The following is a 17,233-nucleotide window of genomic DNA, read 5'->3' on the forward strand; positions in this document are numbered from 1 at the left end:
CACTTGCCTGCTAGCAGCATTAGCAGGAAGGCAGGACATGAACCCACTCCAATATGGGGTACAGGTGTTCCAGATGGCAGCTGAAGCCACTGTACCACAATGCACAGCCCACAGAGAGAATTTTTCATAAAAGGATTATTCTTGGAAAGTCAGACATACAGAGAGGAAGATCTCTGGACCAATGATTCACTCCCCAAGCGGCCACAATGGCTGAAGCTGAGCCAATCCTAAGCCAGGGGCCTCTTCCAGGGTCCTACATGGGTGCAGAGTCCCAAGGCTTTGGGCTGTCCTCGACTGCCTTCCCAGGCCCTAAGCAGGGAGCTGGATGGGAACTGGGGCTACGGAGATTAGAACCTGCACCCATATGGGATCCAGACACGTGCAAGGTGGGGATTTTAGCCACTAGGTTACAGCGCCAGGCCCAAGGATTTTTATGGTAGTGAAACTGCTTAGTGTCATACTATAATGGTAGAAACATGTCAAAACCCATAAAATGTTTAATATTAAGTGAATTCTTAAGATAAACTATGGGCCTTTGGTAACAGTGACCATTCAGCACATGTCTACCAGTTGTAACAAAAGCACCACTCTGATGCTGCATGCTGACAATGGCTGTGCACATGGGAGTGGGGCATGGGCAGGGGACAGAGGGAATCTCTGTACCTACTTCTAAACTACGTGAACAAAAAGCTGCCCTAAAAATGTTTAAGTACACTGGGGCTGGTATTTTTGTAGCAAGTTAAGCTGCCACCTGTCACAACACCATTTCATATGGGGATCAGCCGGGAGTCCCAACTGGTCCACATTCTGATCCAGACCACAGCTAGTGCACCTGGAAAGCAGCTGAAAACGGCCACGTTCTGGCACCTACGACCATTTAGGAAGTGAACTAGCAAATGAAGCCTCTTTAATCTCCTCCTCTCTCTGTAGTCCTGCCTTTCAAATAAATGCATATTTTAAAGTACATTAATTTCTTAAAATATACAGACAAAATTAAACATGCTTCATGGTTGTTCTAACAAATTCCCAGTAACCAGGTAAAATGAACAGGCCTCTGGTTTCAGAGGGGTGGTGAAACCTAACCATGTGAATTAGATGATTCTGAACAAGGAAGAACTCCAAACTCCAAAGACACTCACTAGGCACTCCGGAAAACCACTTTGTAACTGGGAAGGATACATAAGATGTAAAACTTCAGCATGCAGAACAGATGCTGATAATCCAAAAAAAAAAAAAAAAAAAAACCAATTCATTTGAATCAGAAATCTCAGTAAACCATCTTATAAGTATCCATAGGTATTACACATGTACCAAAGAACTTAATTAACTGTTCTAAGTTAATTAGCTGCAAAACAAGTGCTTCGGTTTGGGAAAGACAGGAAATTTATTTTTACCAGTTTAATATCTTTTTTGGCCCTATGAGAATCAGCCTTGGCCTGGTCGTAGGTGAGGGCCTTACTTCGTGCACACCACATACTCAGATTGTGCAAAACCTAAAACACCAGAAATAAGACAATGTCAGGACAAGAAAACACGGCCACTCCCCTTAGCAGTGAGGCTGAGGCATTGTTTCCAAAGGATCAACAAGTCATTCAACGGGGTCATGGAACACAGATTGAATTTACCTGTCTGATATCCTGATTGGCTCCTAAAATTATTTCATTCATAGCCGGAGGGGGGATCTTTAAGCCTTCTTTAAATGCAATAGACATCATAGCACCCTGAAATTGACAATCAAGAGAACCAACCAAAAATTTCCTCAGGCATCTTTTAAAATGGATCTTGAAATAAAAAGAACAGTGTGCTTGGGGAGGAAAACTCAACCATCATACCTTAATTTGTTCAACTCGAGGTCTTTGAAAACGAAGATCAAAACAATAATGAACCAGAGAGCGGATCTTGGGGTGATTTCTATCGTTGCACATACAAATGATGGGAATTTTCGTGTGCTTTATCAAGCCAATTAGTTCCTAAAAGGTAAATTTACAACAAAAATGTATTTAAAAAATTAACAAACACCACACAATGCATTTGAGGTTCGTAATCTTGCCTCAGCCACCTATATCAGGACGGCATTAAATGCTGCCAGAAGTCTGGCACTCAAGGCACGGTGCCTCGCTGACCTGAATTCCGCCCCGGTCCTCGTTGCCGGCCATGCCGTCCACTTCGTCCATGATGAGAGCATGTTTTGTGCTTCCGGAAGGGGATGCACCACCTGACCCAGGGTGAGAAGCAGGGGGACAGGTCAGAAACAGTTTAGAAAATAATAATGTCTAAAAACTGCTGCTTCACTGGAAATTCTAGAACATAACAAATGTCAAAGGAGTATGCAGGAAAAGAATCTTTCTTCTCCTTGACTCCCATGCCTAGTTTCTCTGCCCAGAGGCAGATGTCAGTCTCTTTAAATGTGCTTTAAAAATTCCACATTAAAAACTATGGGGTCAGTGCTGTGGCATAGCTGGGTAAGCTGCCACTTGGTATGCCAGGATCCCACTTCAGAGTGCTGATACAAACTGCTCCACTTCCAATCCAGCATCCTGCTAAGGTGCCTGGAAACGCAACAGAAGATGCTCCATGCAAATGTGTGGGGTCCTGTCACCCAGGTGGGAGACCTGGTGGTGCTGGTATCGCAGGCCATGGCTTTAACCAGCTACACCACAATGCTGATCCATAACATGACTTTGAGACTCACTTTACATTCCCACAAGCCATGTACAGAAGTAACATTTCCCAAGAAATTTCTTTTTGCACAAAGATTTTCTACTACTGAAAACAGCAAGAATTCAAGTGCACGTACAGTAACTGGGGTATCTTACTTTCCAGTGATCTCTGCTCATAAAGAAGCACGGACTACAGTCTGAAACACAGAGACACTTCCACATTGTGCCTTCCATTTTTCTTCTGTGCTCATCTTTCACCTTCTGCAAGGCCTTTCAAGTGAACTTCCCCTTTTACCTGTGGCTTACCCCTATGCCTAAACACAATGCACTACGTCTTGACCTACATACATTACTCTCTTACTCCTCATTCTGTGTCAGTTTTTTCTTTCTTTCTTCAAAAGATTCACTTCCAGTCTCTGAACATGAGTCATGCCCAGCTCCAGCCACTGCAGGCATGTGGGGAGGAACCAGCAGATGAGGTCAATCTCTCCCCCAATCTGCCTTTCAATTAAATTGTTTAAAAAAAGCTACATTAAAGGCCTGAATCTTTTGTTAGCCCCAGTATTTAGCAAAGTGCCTGCCAAATAGTAGTGTTAGTGTTGGTTACTAAACAGTGCACTGAAATGGTTTTTCTTACATAACAACATCAACAGAACAATTAAAAATATCACCTACTGGAATAAAAGCCCTTGATGCTAGTGTTGTTCAGGGACTCGGCAACAATCGCCTTCAGACTGTTCTTACTTCGAGTGTCACTTGCATTTAGCTCCACGTAGCTATATCCCAATTCCTGGTCAAAATATTGGAAACTATTACATTATAATACAAATTAGTTCCCCTTGCACAAAAACTGCCAAGTTAAGAAAGAAAATACAAAAAAAAAATCATATAAAGAATTATGGGTAAAATACAAAACACGATACAAAACACGATAAGATATAAAAATGCCTAACATTAGACACTTTAAATATATCACAGACATACACACGGCACAGAAACATAAACATACACATGTGGCTTTAAAAATCCTAGCTAGTAAATCACTCATATGGAACAGCATATATGAATACGTAAGTTTCTTCAGTTTGTTTCTTGAATCTCAAAGGTCAATGTAATTATCACATGAACTCAATAAAGAACTCATCTAGTTTAAGATACTAAAAAGTAAATTTTGTTTCTTCAAACTACCCCAATATACAATTTTCTTCTCAAATCAGAAATATTCAAGTTATCCTGATTCATTCACCCAAACAGATCAGCTTACAAAATTCCTTGATTCTCAAAAAAAAAAAAAAAAAGGCAAAGGTAATAATAGAATCAGATATATAATTGTAGAACTAGGAAAGAACACTGCTTTGCTTGTTTTAAAAAATGTTTGTTAAAAAATACATTATGATTTACATCTAATTTTCCAGTCTAGCCCATCACTCAGACCATAAAAGAAACCACTAGCGAACGCCTTATGCTATCATGCTGACTGTCATTACATAAACTCTGACAGAGAGCCAGCAGCAATACAGCAGACCAAGTCGGTACCATAATGGCAAAAAACAAACCTGGAGGCAGACCACCTGGCTTCCAACTGAGCCAAACTCTCTAGTCCTGCTTCATCTGTCATGTATAAGTGCACAAGATTATTATAAGAATATACAAAATATTGACATTCTTATGGTCTAGAGACATTTATATTACTGACTGCATTTCCCTACTCTAAAATGCTTGGAATCAGAAGTATTTCAAATGTTTTCTACATTAAAATTTCGGAATATGTGAATAGACTTCACCAGTTAAGCACCCCTAATCCAAAAATCTGAAATCCAAACGCTACACAATGCAAAACTTTCTCAGAATCAAAAAAATATTCATGACAAAAAATGTTTTAGAAAAGCAGTGTTTAGGACAGAGATTATGTACGATGCCTGTTGCTCACACTAGAGTCTGATCCTGGCTCCGGCTCCCAGCTTCTTACTACTGCATATCCTGGGAGACCCACCAAGAGTCCTACACTGAGCCATGCATCCTGGCTTCAGTCCCAGCATAGCCTCAGCCACTGCGGGAATCTGAAGAGTGAACAGAACAGAACCTTACTTGCTCACTTGTTCTCACTTTCTCTTTGCCTGTCAATTGGGAAAAAAAAAAAAAAAGGCTTCCTTTTGTTTAAAGTTTGGCTTTTGGAATTTCAGGCTAGAGTTGCTAGCCTGTTTCTCTCTCTAAAATAACGCATCCAAGTGCTCAGAACATAGAATGGTTCACTAGGTTCCCCTTACCCGCAGTGTCACATTCCAAGGTTTTGGTTAAATTTGTGGTCAACCATGCTCCAAAACACGACATGGAAACTGCACAGCATCCTGGGTAGTGTGAGGAAGCCTTGTTCTGCTCTCAATGCCACCAAGCACATGAATCACCCCTTTGTCCCGCACATCCATGCTCTATACGCTACCTGCCGATTAGTCACTTGGTAGCAGTCTATTCCAACATCACAGAGCAAGCAACCCTTATCTTACTTAATAGTGGCCCCAGGTAGTGATGGCACCAGGACAGATGAAACCCAGTGCTCTGTGGCAACGTCACAGGATGTAAAGGACAAAGTACACACAAGCAGACACATACTTCTGTACTAATCTTGCTTCAGGCATCTGTTAGGGGTCATTACACATATTGGGAAAGTTACTAGATTTTAACAATCAGGATCTTAAAAGGGATGAAAATCACAACCAACACCGGCAAATTCTAAAGGTTTCTTCTCAGAAAAGTCTGTATATAGCACATTCAAATTCTCACACACATACATGCATTTATTGCTGCACACCACTCCAGGACACAGCACTCACCTGACACACCAGAGAAGCTGTGGTGGTTTTGCCAACACCAGGGGGGCCTGAGAGCAATGCTGCTTTAAAACTGGAGCCATCATCTTTACCAGCAAATTTACCAAACTTAGCTGCAAGGAAAACAGAAGTCTGAAGTGTGAACCGAAATCACTATCAAGAGTTCAAACGGCAGCAATGGTCACAAACTTGACTCCAAGATTAGTTCTCCAATCTCATCCTAAATTTGCAGAATGCTCTCTACAAATCATAGACAAGAGTTTCCTGCGTGCTTAATGAAATTATTCTCCTTACCTCACCTGGACCCAAAATTTATTTAAAAAAAAAATTTGTAAAAATCTGATCTGAAACTGTAATTAGGGACTTGGAAAGGGAGGGAGAGGAGATGGATGAATTTCTTTTCTAGAAAATCACAAGCCAAAGAGCACACAGGGACAAGGAGCACTCTGGGCCAAGGAGCACGCGGGGCCAAGGAGCACGCTGCATGATCCTGCCTTCACCTCTGGGAGTGCTTCCACCAAGACTTAACCCTTCTCCTCCTTTGTAAAATGAGGATCCTAACAGGGAAAGTGGAGTTCCAGGCTCCTGGCTTCAGCTTAGCCCAGCTCTGGCAGTTTCAGCCATCTAGGTGAACCAGTAAATGGAAGATTCTCTGCTTCTCTGTTTCTATCTCTATTTCTTTCACCATTTCTCTGCCATTCATATAAGTGAAATATGTTTAAAAATATATCAATGGGGTCAGCCTCATGGCATTGGGGTGCTGGTTCTAGTCCCAAATGCTCCACTTCCAATCCAGCTCCATGCTAACAGATTGGGAAAGCAGCAGAGAGCCCAAAGCCTTGGACTCCTGCACCTGCTTGGGAGACCTGGAAATCCTCTAGGCCCAGTTCTGGTCATTGCAGCCACTTGGGAGACTAAAGCAGCAAATCAAAGATCTGTCTTTCCCTCTCTATAACTCTGACAAAGTAAAATTAAATAAATCTTTAAAATCTGTGTGTGTGTGTGTCAACAAACATAATGACTACAAGAAAGAATAATAAACTGAAAATGTTGTGTCTACAACTACTTCACACGGCTCAGAGTAGAACAGCTGCTCTCTGATCACGTGAGTGCCAGGCACAAGGGTGCCCTGCACCAACTCAATAACTGAGAGCCCTGGTCAAACTGACTGCACACAGCCCTCGGGAAAGGGATGACAGCTCTTCTGGAGATTTAAACTCTTCTCCAGACACTCGAAACACAACTCCCACCTCCCTTTAAGGTAGACTTGATGTAGCTTAAGAAACGAAGGCAGGGATTCAAGTCTAACTGAACTCTGTACCATACAATTACAGGACCTGTTATCAATAAATGGGCAGTGTCTGCAACATCAAGCAACCCTCTCCTCCCCTCCCCAGACATTAATAACCAGGCCAGGGACACAGAGGAGATTCACTTGCTTTCTCATTCCTGACACATAATCCGCCCGGCTGAGCTGCAGCTTTTAAGGAAACACTAACATTCGCAAGCTGAATCCTCAGGTTCAAAACTACTTTGGGCACTAACTAGCCTGCCTTTTCACAGCCATGACCTGTACATGGTAAACAAGCATGGAAACTTCTGTAGAACCAAAGGCCTATCAAGCTTGACAAGAGCAAACCAGAGGAGCTAGTGGGGTTTTAGGTGGCCTTGAATACTGGCACATCCTTGCCCCAGAGCACCTGGCACGCACTCACTCTCAGAAGTCTTGCTCTGACCTGTCTTCAAAGCACATGTCAGGGACTTCCTCTCCCTACTCCCTCAACCCCCAATACCCAATTTTCCCTTCCTTTAGCTGTATCCTAGCTGAGTTCCCAGTTATAGTTAAGCTCTTCCTCCAAGGACATGAATTCACATGCTCACTGCTGTGCACACACTTCCTTCCCCACGGCACCCTGTACTTAATCCCGAGACAGTAGCTGGCAAAATATACCTAATGGGCTCAAATGTCCCCACCCTTCACAGTGTTTTGTTCACAACATACCTGGCTCAAAGACTGCTCTTCAATAAATGCTTACTGGCAGATGAAATGAACCAATATTAAATTTTTGCACGTATGTGCAACTAAGCAGTTATATATTCATTCACACAGAGACACACACATACACACAAATGGATTAAACTGCACAATCACCATTTTTTTTCTCTTCAGGAGAACTCTTGTGCCAGTTTCGGAGCCAGCGGAGGAGTTTGTTGGCACAGCTCTGGTCACCTTGCTGCCCAATTATGGTCCTGAGTGAGGTTGGCTTATACTTATCGACCCAGAGCAAATGATCCAGTTTACTTTCCCGGCTGCCGTCGGCCACATTCCCGGGGCTGCTGTGCTCAGGGAGCTCCTCAGTCACCTGCTCCTGGAAGTCCAGGCTTCTGTGCAGCACACTTGGTTCCTCTGCTTCCTTGTTGGGTGATTCCACAGAGCTGCCCTTCTGGGGAGTCAGTCTGCTCTTCTTGGATTCTGACTCCTTCCGAGTTGGACTGCTTTTTCTTTTCCCTTGGCTATTTTTTCGAGGTGTTCTCTCCAATTTGGACTTTTCTCTCTTCATCTTAAAAAGTAAAAAGGTGAGGCAAAATGGAATGAGACAAAATGTCTATCCCAGCATGCTGAGACAGTTAAGCGAGTTGCCCAATCAGGTTTGGTTTTTTCACAACAGACACTGCAGGGTGTGGCAATCACCATCTTTCAGACTTCATAAAGTTTATTAAAAATGACAGTAAATTTTTTTTCTAGGTAGGAAATTTTAGTTTGAAAAGGCAGAGTAAAGGGCTAACAAAGAGATTGTTTCAAAGTTCCTTGACGATTTAAAAGTCAGTATCTCCAAATGGCACATTATCTTTCATATTAAAGACAAAAAATGGAAGCAACCCCAAAGTCCATTGACTGATGAACAGAAAAACCAAAGCTGGTATCTCCTCCACACAAGAGAATATTAAAAATGATGCCCACTACAACACGGGTGAACCTTTAAAATATCATGCAAAGTCAAAGCAGCCAGATGGAAGGACACGCTGCCTGATTCCATTTACATACAACGTCCAAAACAGACAAATGCACAGAGGTGGAAAGCAGAGGACTGCCTGCCAGAAAAACAGCAGCTTCTTTTCTGGGGGATGCAGATTCAGAAATCAGGTAGGAGGAATAGCTGCATGTTCTTGTGAATATACTGAAAACCATGGGCTTTCATAAGTTAGAAAGGTGAATCTTACAGAATACAAGTAATATCTCAACTTTCCAAGTCAATGTCCCTGCAGCGATGGCTGCTACGATTCACCTATGAATACTTTAAGAGAAACTATACATTAGCACAGTCTTAAAAGTGTCTACCGGGTCCAGAGCGATAGACTAGGGGCTAATTTCTCTCTTTACACTTGCCAGGATCCCATATTGGTATGGTTCGCATCCCAGCTCTTCCACTCCCCATCCAGCTCCCTGCTTGTGGCCTGGGAAAGCAGAGGAGGATGGCTCAAAGCCTTGGGACCCTGTACCCATGTGGAGGACCTAAAAAAGGCTCCAGGTTCCTGGTTTTGGACCATCTCAGCTCTGGCCAATGAGGTCACTTGGGGGGTGAACCAACAGATAGAAGATCTTTCTGTAATTCCTTCTTTCTGTATATGTGTCTTTCCAATAAAAATACATAAATCTTAAAAAAAAAAAGCTATCAAAACAGTTCTCAATTTCAAGGGGGAATTCAGTTTAACTAGTAGAGAAACCCAGCAGACACACAACACCATGTGCATAGGGTGTGATACAATGAGAAGGACACAGCATCACTGCTGTGGTATTCTCACCAAAATCGAACACCCTCAATAAACTCATGGGAAAACCAACAACAGAACCAACGAAGACAGGCTACAGAACAGCTGGCCAGTACTCATCAACAGCATTAAGGTCACAGAAAACCAAGACTGAAGACAGTGGAGGAGACAAAGAACACACTCAGCGCAGTGTGGAACCCTGAACCAGAAAAACGTCAACAGGGGGAAATGAATAACACACAGTTTAACAATTCCTGTTGCAACTGGACTATTGTTACATATCCAAATCATTCTCCAGATTTTTCCTAACTGGCATGAACTACCTACACCTCTTGCTTCCTGGGTGGCAGAGTTAGACAAATGAATCTTGAGATGCTGACTCTCTCTTGAGTCCTGCATCTGAAAACAACAGATATATGGTGGGAATGAATGAGGCTATTACTGGAAGAAACAGAGACAAAAGACGAAAGTGTCCTGAAAGCACTGTAGCCCTGGATCTAATGGAGCACAAAAACCCCTCCTACAACTGAGCTGTGTGAGCCAATATATTTTCCTTTTGGGCCAAAACTAATGCAAGCTTTTTCTGCCTCAATTGAAAAAGTTCGAAATACTGCTAATTTTAAAATGAATTTATCAGGGCCAGTGTTGTGGTAATAGTAAGTTAAATGGCCCCTGTAATGCCAGCATCCTATATGGGTGTGAGTTTGAGACCTACCTCTCTATTTCCTACCCATTTCTCTCTTTACAGCCTAGTAAAGCAGTGGAGGATGGTTTAAGTGTTTGGGTCTCAGCACCCATGTGGGTTGAAGAAGGCTCAGGTTCCTGGTTTCAGCCAGGCACAGCCTCAACCACAGTGGCCATTTATGGAGTAAATCAGCAGATGGAAGATCTTTTTGTGCCACTCCTTTCTCTCACTCTCTCTCTCTCTAACTCTACCTTGCAAATAAATATATAAAGAATTTTAAAATAGTCTATCATGCTGATATTTATAATACATGCTTTAAAGAACTCCTAAGCAATAACCTTTGCATAAAGTCAATGAAAGAATACAGATGACTGGTTCAGTAAATAACAAATATATGGGAATCCACTCTCTCCTCCAACTTTCTCTCCACATTCCTTTGACAAGGAAAAGTCATATATCAAACAACATATCATGAAGCAGAGGCCTTCATCCCTAGAAGACATGTAAAATCAGCTCACTGTGATAGAATGGGATGTTCATCTTTTAGCCAACTGGCTAAATCCAAAGTATGAAATACTTTGGAAAGTATGTGTGAAATAGGGAAGTTTCTTTACAGGAACTTAATTAAACCAATTTCATTTTTCACAAACCTCAGCTTCAACTGCTATTTCATACTTGGACTTCTTGCCTGGCATAGTTCGAATCAGATCCAATAGGCCATCTTCATCAATAATTTTTGTCCCTAAGGCTGCTGCCTGTTGAACAAAAAAATGCAAACCATCAACGCTACAAATCACCCATTCCTTTCAATAGACAAAAAAGAACAAGCCACATTCACTGAACAGAATCATTATTAAAATGACAGACACATTCCCTGGGAGTGGCAGATGGGCCACTGAAGTATCACATCTCTACTTCTCTGGATGGTGTCATCTTTCCTCCATTGAAAGGACAAAGCCACTAACCAGGGCCTAAATTCAGCTCCTCACACTCCTCCCATGCTTGACTCCCTGCCGGCACCACTCCACTGCGTCTGTCTCCCAGAGATGATGTACTAGAACTGGTGTGAGATCATCAGAAAGACATTGATTCTCCCAATCACCCATCAGCCCTGAATGCCAGGTGACAGCTCCAGTCAGTGAGGTGCACTTCCTCAAAAGGTATTGCTGAAAAAAAACTCCTGGGCTGCCAGTCATGGCTATTATGACATCCTGCCGCTGCTCTCTCACTCCTGCCTGAGTGCAGACTTGAATGCCTAGAGCTCCAGCTAACAGGCAACCACAAGACCATGTGAGAGCCCAGACTCAGCACACTAAAGGTGAGTGAGGCGACAGCAGGAACTCGCCTGGCTTGGCTTCATTACTGAGCTGCGGACCATTCCCAGCATGGGCATTTCTTGCTGGATGAGGAAAATAAAGCAGCTGTTAGTTTAAACCAAAATGACTTGGGTAGTCTATTACCTGGAGTTAAACAGAACCCTACCTGATACACTTGCCTCTTTCCCTAAGAGTACTGCTATGGTTTGGATTTAGTTTGATGTTGGGAACTTGCTCCTTCTGGGTGGGGGTTCTAGGAGGCAGCCTGTGGCCTTCTGGGGCCCAGTGCAAGAGATCAAAAGGTCAACAGGGCTCTGCTCTCTCTCAAAGCGGTGAAGGAGTGGCTCTCGGGCCCTTGGTACGTTCTCACCAGCACAGCTAGTTCCAGAAGCCTGTGCCTGGCCCAACCCAGCAGCCCACTCTCGAATGTGATCGTCCCTGCTGTGTGCATACTGCCAGCCACCACAGAGCTCACGGTGGTGCCTCACTGGACTTCCAGCACCCAAACCTCTCAACTAAGTAAACCTCTCCTCAGGCCACTCACCTCAGGTCTTCTGTTATAGAAATAAAACACGGACTGAGACAAACTCTCAATGAAAAACAAATGCAGATGGGTATGCCATGGCACATATAGGAATACCTAAGACTAAATGAAAACTGCAGCTGTTTCATTGTCATAAAAAGAATTCAACTAGAAGACATTAAGCAAGTCAGGAACTGTGCTTCAGTTAGAAAATCAAACTCCTGAGGTCTGAGGCAAAAACACTTCCATAGCAAGCAAAAACACTGCTTTTTCCCTTCACTTGGTGTACGGGGGGCTGCAGAGGCAAGCGAGCACAGCCCATGCGGAGAGCACGAGGAACCCACCTTGTCGCTCTTTGACTGTCCGCTGTCACGACCCATGACGAGGTAGTTGGTTTTCTTGCTGACATTTCCGGTCACTTTCCCTCCGTAACGTTCAATCAGAGATTTGGCCTCGTCCCGTTCAATGGACTCCAGCACTCCTGTGATTACAAACGTAAGCCCTTCCAAGCAATTGTCAGCTCCCTGAAAATCAAATTGTTCAAACAGAGAGGAAATGACAGAGGCATTCAAGGACAAATCTGGCATCAAAACGGCAGTAAGTTGATTCTTCTCTTGTGACATCATGAATAACTTCAGTATGAAAAAACTGCTGCTGGAAATTTACAGCAATGACCTGAAAACAAATCCTCAAAGACTTGCAGGCAGCTAACACTGAATTTACTTAGCAAAGGAAACATATCCACTAGAGATAACAAAGCTTAGTAAAATTACTCATACTGCTTTCTGTTATGCTTTTTTATTGATATTACTAATTTGCATTACTAATTTTCCTACAGAAATCCCTACTGTTCCTAAATAGGGAAAGTTTTGAATATAAAAAGCTATTAATAAGCTTGAGCACTTGTCCTCTATGCTGATGACAAATCTAACAACCTGCCAGTAACCTAACACAAGATCCAACCTAGAAGAAGTAACTCAGATAATAAAAGAGACACTGCAAAGACAGTCAGACGGGAAATAGTCTGACCCTTACCCGTAACTACGCATAACGTCAGAGTAATTACAGTCAATAAAACTGCACAACCAAGTAAAATGAGAATTATGTATGACATTCCAGATTATCATTCTTTGACTAGAGAACTGAAATCAACTGATTTAAAAGAGGCTTGAAAACAACAAAATAATACTCAAAGGTTATCCCAATATGTGTTCAATCTTCCTCTATTCAGGAAAAAAAATTTTCTTGCAACAGAAAAAGAAATACCATGAATCTGCAAAAACAGTTTGACTAACAACATTTCAATGTCCCTTCAAGCTATCGCCTCTAACACCACAAACATTTAGACCCTCCTGGAAAATTCCACATGTAAGCCTCTAGGTCCCCCACACCTCAATCACCTATCACCTCCTAAAGTCTCATGCACTATGGCTCTCAGTCTCACCTAGCCAAACTCTGGACTTCTAGCAGCCCCAGCAAACCCTTCATGACAGCAGCTCCACAGCTCCCATTCCAGCAGGGGCAACCATCCAACACTTCCAGCCTCTTCTCCAACATTATCTCCTGAGCTCTGCCCTCTGGACACTGGTCCTTTGAGGGCCACTGCTTCCTGCACTCCACTCACCAGCTACACCATCCTCACCCTCTCATTATGAACAGAGCTAGCAACCTCCCTATGTAGCCACACATATCAAGCAAAATGAAAAATAAACGCACATGGATATCCTCAGAACTCTCATACTGCATTTGATCATGCTCCTCCTTCTAGTATTAACTTCATTCTTTCCATTTGTGCTGGGATCTGTCTCACGAGCAAAAGTATTATTTTAAATATCTACTATTGGGCCTGGCATCATAGCCTTGCAGCTAAATTCCTCACCTTGCACACACCAGGAACCCAAAGCCTTGGGATCCTGCACCTGCTTGGGAGACCCGGAAGAGGCTCTAGGCTCCTGGTTCCTAGCTTCGGATAAGCTCAGCTCCAACTGCTGGTGACCACTTTGGGAGTAAATCAGTGGACAGCAGATCTTTTGTCTCTCCTTCGTTCTGTAATTCTGACTTTCCAATAAAAAATAAATTTAAAAAAAACTACTATTTTAAAATGCATTTTTCCCCCTAAATCTCATCTTCCATGCCTAGATACAATTCTCTGTTCTCCTCTTCACAATCAAACTTACCAAAAATATTATCTACTTACGCTGTCTCCATTTTATCTCTGCACACAATTCAACCCACTTCCATTAGGCTCATTCTCCACCATTTTGTTGACTGCTGCTGCCAAGGTCACAAGGGGCCACTGCTCACAGTTCTAAGCACAACAGACAACTGCTGGTGACCTCATTCCTAAGATCCTCACAACATGACACACTCCCCACTCAGTCAGGATAACCAATGCAGTCCCCCTGCTCTGCTTCCCAAACACCAGCTTTATCAGCTTTTTCTCCTCTGTGCCTACTGCCTCTCCGTAGCCCTCTGGCTTGTGTCCTCATCACCTCAAGGGGGAGCTGCCAGGTGGTACTGACTCCTTCAAGAATTATCCAAGTGTGTGGGACCCGAGCTGCAGTCTGCTCAGCAGCCACGAGGCACCTCACATACCTTGCCTGAAGCAGAGCATGGCCAACAATGAACTCGCCAGCTCCCCAGACGGCTCTGCCTCCTACTGCGTCAGCCTTCACTCAGGTGCAAAGATAATCCCCGACACGCACCCACCTTTCCTGTCGCCAATCATCACCAGGTCCTGAAGAGTTAAGGCCTCCGATAAAATCACTTCACTTTTCAGCACTTGCCCTCGACGCAAGTTCCTACCCTTGCTCACAGCTCTACAAACCTGCATGCCTGTCCCTGCCGCTGCCCTCCACACTCAACAGGCAGAGCGATCGCTCCAAAATGCAGATCTAATCATGTTATTCTCCCCTGTTAAAGCTCCTTTTCTTAGGCAGGTCCCTCAACATGCAGCTCATTGCCACCTTCAGTCACCCTCATCTCATGGTCACCATGCCCCAACTGTATCACTTTCTCCCAGTGCCTCAACACAACAGCCACACTCCTTCCCAGCTCAGGGATACGACACACTCCGGGCCCTCTGCCCACATCACTGTCTTTACCACAGAAACCCCCTTTCACTCTTCTAGGCTCCATGTAAATGTCACTTACTCCGCCTGCCCATCAATAGCCAGAAGTTTCTGCTGCCCTGAAGCCATCTTAGGCTTTCTCCTCAAGGTTCATGTGACAATTTCAACTGAATAACAATTGATTTAATGTTTCCTTCCTTAAACTCTAAGTGCCATCAAGCACCTAGGTGAACAGAACAGCCTTAGCCTTCTCACATTATATTCTCAAAGTGCAGCCCCTCCAGAGTGACTTGCTATTTAAAGGAAAACTTTTTCAAGATTCAGGCAGCAGGGCTCGATGCGGTGGCCTAGTAGCTAAATCCTCGCCCTGCACACACCAGGATCCATATGGGTGCTGGTTCATGTCCTGGCTGCTCCACTTCCCTTCCAGCTCCCTGCTTGTGAACTGGTAAAGCAATGGAGGATGGTCAAAAGCCTTGGCACCCTGCACCCACACAGGAGACCCAGAAGACGCTACTGGCTCCTGGCTTCAAGATCAGCTCAGTTCCAGCCGTTGTGGCCACTTGGGAAGTGAATCAGTGCAAGGAAGATCTTTCTCTGTCTCTCCTCTCTGTAAATCTGAATTTCGAATTAAAAAAAAAAATCAAGCATTGGCTTAAAATATGAATAAACACCCCAAACTCCAGGAGCCAACAGGCGAGGCTTCCCTCATTGATCTGTATTAATTCTCTGCCACTGAGCACAGAACTGGTACCACAGGGCAGGCCCTTGCACCACAGCAGCCTCTCAGCACTCTTACCTTGGGGATCTCCTTGGAGCCCAGGGCTTTGGGACCTTCCCGATTTAAGTAGCTTCGATAAGCTTGATAGTTAGTGCGTTTCTTTTCGGAATCTTCAGGACTTAAAGACTTTTGGAAAAGAAGATTAGAAAAGGTCACACAAAATGCACACAAATCTTAATAATTCTGTAAGTCTAGAAATTAAAAAGTCATTAACGATCATGTACTCCTCCTTAAGTATGCCTGACTTATACGCACCACTTCATCCAATCTTCTCAAAACTGTCCACTCCCTAAAGACACATCCCCCAGAACAGGTTAAGAGCAAAACATTAGGGTCAGCTCGAAGCAAAGAACTAGGGAAAAAGTTTTCTTCCAGACACTTGTATGCATCTTCAATTCTATTCCATGATCTATCCATATTTTAAAGAATAAATGTTTCCTCAAGGATATTTGATCATAAAAGATTTCCCAAGTTGGTCCTATGACCTTGCTGCTCCCAAATGCCCCCTTATCCCTAGGCAGACAAGCACCACAGTGGGAGACGCACAAGTTCCCGTTACACAGGCAGCTCCAGCAGGGTCAGTCAACTCTGGGGCACACGCACACAACCCCGCCACTATGCCCTGCAAGATTTTCTCTCTCCTCTGAATCTATCTCCTATTGTTCCTATCCTAGGGTATCTCAGATACATCCCATATCCAAGCACCTGATTCAGACAGGTGGAATATGGCCAGAATAGACAGACTGGCAGAAGAGGGGTTCAAGAGAATTCTGATTTAAACGGACTGGAGATCATTTTGCTGAGTGAAATCAACCAAACACAGAAAGACAAATACTATAAGCTTTCTCTCACACGTGAAAGCTAATATTTATATATAACGTAATTCTGATTTAAGAACCAATACAAGAGTCTGTTGCTTTTCTACTTCCTATCTTACCTTATTTTTAACTTCTGAATTTTAACTTGCCAGCAAGCCCAAATATCTTTTAGGAATAAACAAAATCCTGCTGCTTTAAAATAAACAGTTAACCAACAAAATAGTTAAGCTAGTTTGGCTATGTTATGAGTTAACCAAGCCACTATGGAAAGCTAAACGGATCCACCCCTGGCCTGTAACAATGTATTCCACATAGCACAGTACGTCCATACTGGGTGATGAGCTAATCCAAATACAGCTGCTCAGACCCCAGGCCCTCGGAGACCACATCTTAAGGAAGAAAGTTTCACAAGACAACCTAATTCATTTTTCTATGGGGGAAAAAATCTGAATCATAAATTATTCACAAAGTAACTCTGAAGCACACCCCTGCTAAAGTCAAAGTTATCTAAGATCTACTGAATCCATGAAATAAGCTCCACTGTCACCAAAACCACTTAAGTTCTCTGAGCTATTCCTATTCCAACTTTGAAAAGTACAGTGGAAAATAATGGCATCATTTAAAAATTCCCTCGTTTCATAAAAATAGGCAGCCTTTGTAAACTAAATATGCTTATTGGGCTGGAAGAAAAACATTTGTCCACCAAGTAAGTATTCAGTGAAGAAAAATCTGAGACCAAAAAGTTAATTGTCCCTTTAAGCATATTTATGAGCAATGTCC

General features: G+C 43.2%; 1 protein-coding gene across 2 annotated transcripts in view; it reads right to left on the minus strand.

Annotated features, from left to right (window-relative positions):
• The window catches only part of RFC1 (replication factor C subunit 1), a 67,314-nt gene that overhangs the window by 10,401 nt on the left and 39,680 nt on the right, over window positions 1–17,233 (minus strand). The window contains exons 10-20 of one of the 2 annotated variants that reach the window (XM_040966249.1): window positions 15,654–15,761; window positions 12,128–12,307; window positions 10,595–10,699; window positions 7,641–8,049; window positions 6,342–6,344; window positions 5,492–5,601; window positions 3,336–3,450; window positions 2,124–2,215; window positions 1,833–1,970; window positions 1,626–1,721; window positions 1,395–1,493 (exon numbers count right to left, since the gene is read on the minus strand). In XM_040966249.1, the coding sequence (XP_040822183.1) occupies window positions 1,395–1,493; window positions 1,626–1,721; window positions 1,833–1,970; window positions 2,124–2,215; window positions 3,336–3,450; window positions 5,492–5,601; window positions 6,342–6,344; window positions 7,641–8,049; window positions 10,595–10,699; window positions 12,128–12,307; window positions 15,654–15,761 (1,455 nt within the window). The remainder of the gene's footprint in view (window positions 1–1,394; window positions 1,494–1,625; window positions 1,722–1,832; window positions 1,971–2,123; window positions 2,216–3,335; window positions 3,451–5,491; window positions 5,602–6,341; window positions 6,345–7,640; window positions 8,050–10,594; window positions 10,700–12,127; window positions 12,308–15,653; window positions 15,762–17,233) is intronic. The other variant, XM_040966248.1, reaches the window with a different exon arrangement.

The sequence above is a fragment of the Ochotona curzoniae genome, unplaced genomic scaffold, assembly GCF_017591425.1.
Source record: "Ochotona curzoniae isolate NIBS_2020 unplaced genomic scaffold, NIBS_Ocur_1.0 scaffold_4505, whole genome shotgun sequence".
NCBI classification, from domain to species: Eukaryota; Metazoa; Chordata; class Mammalia; order Lagomorpha; family Ochotonidae; genus Ochotona; species Ochotona curzoniae.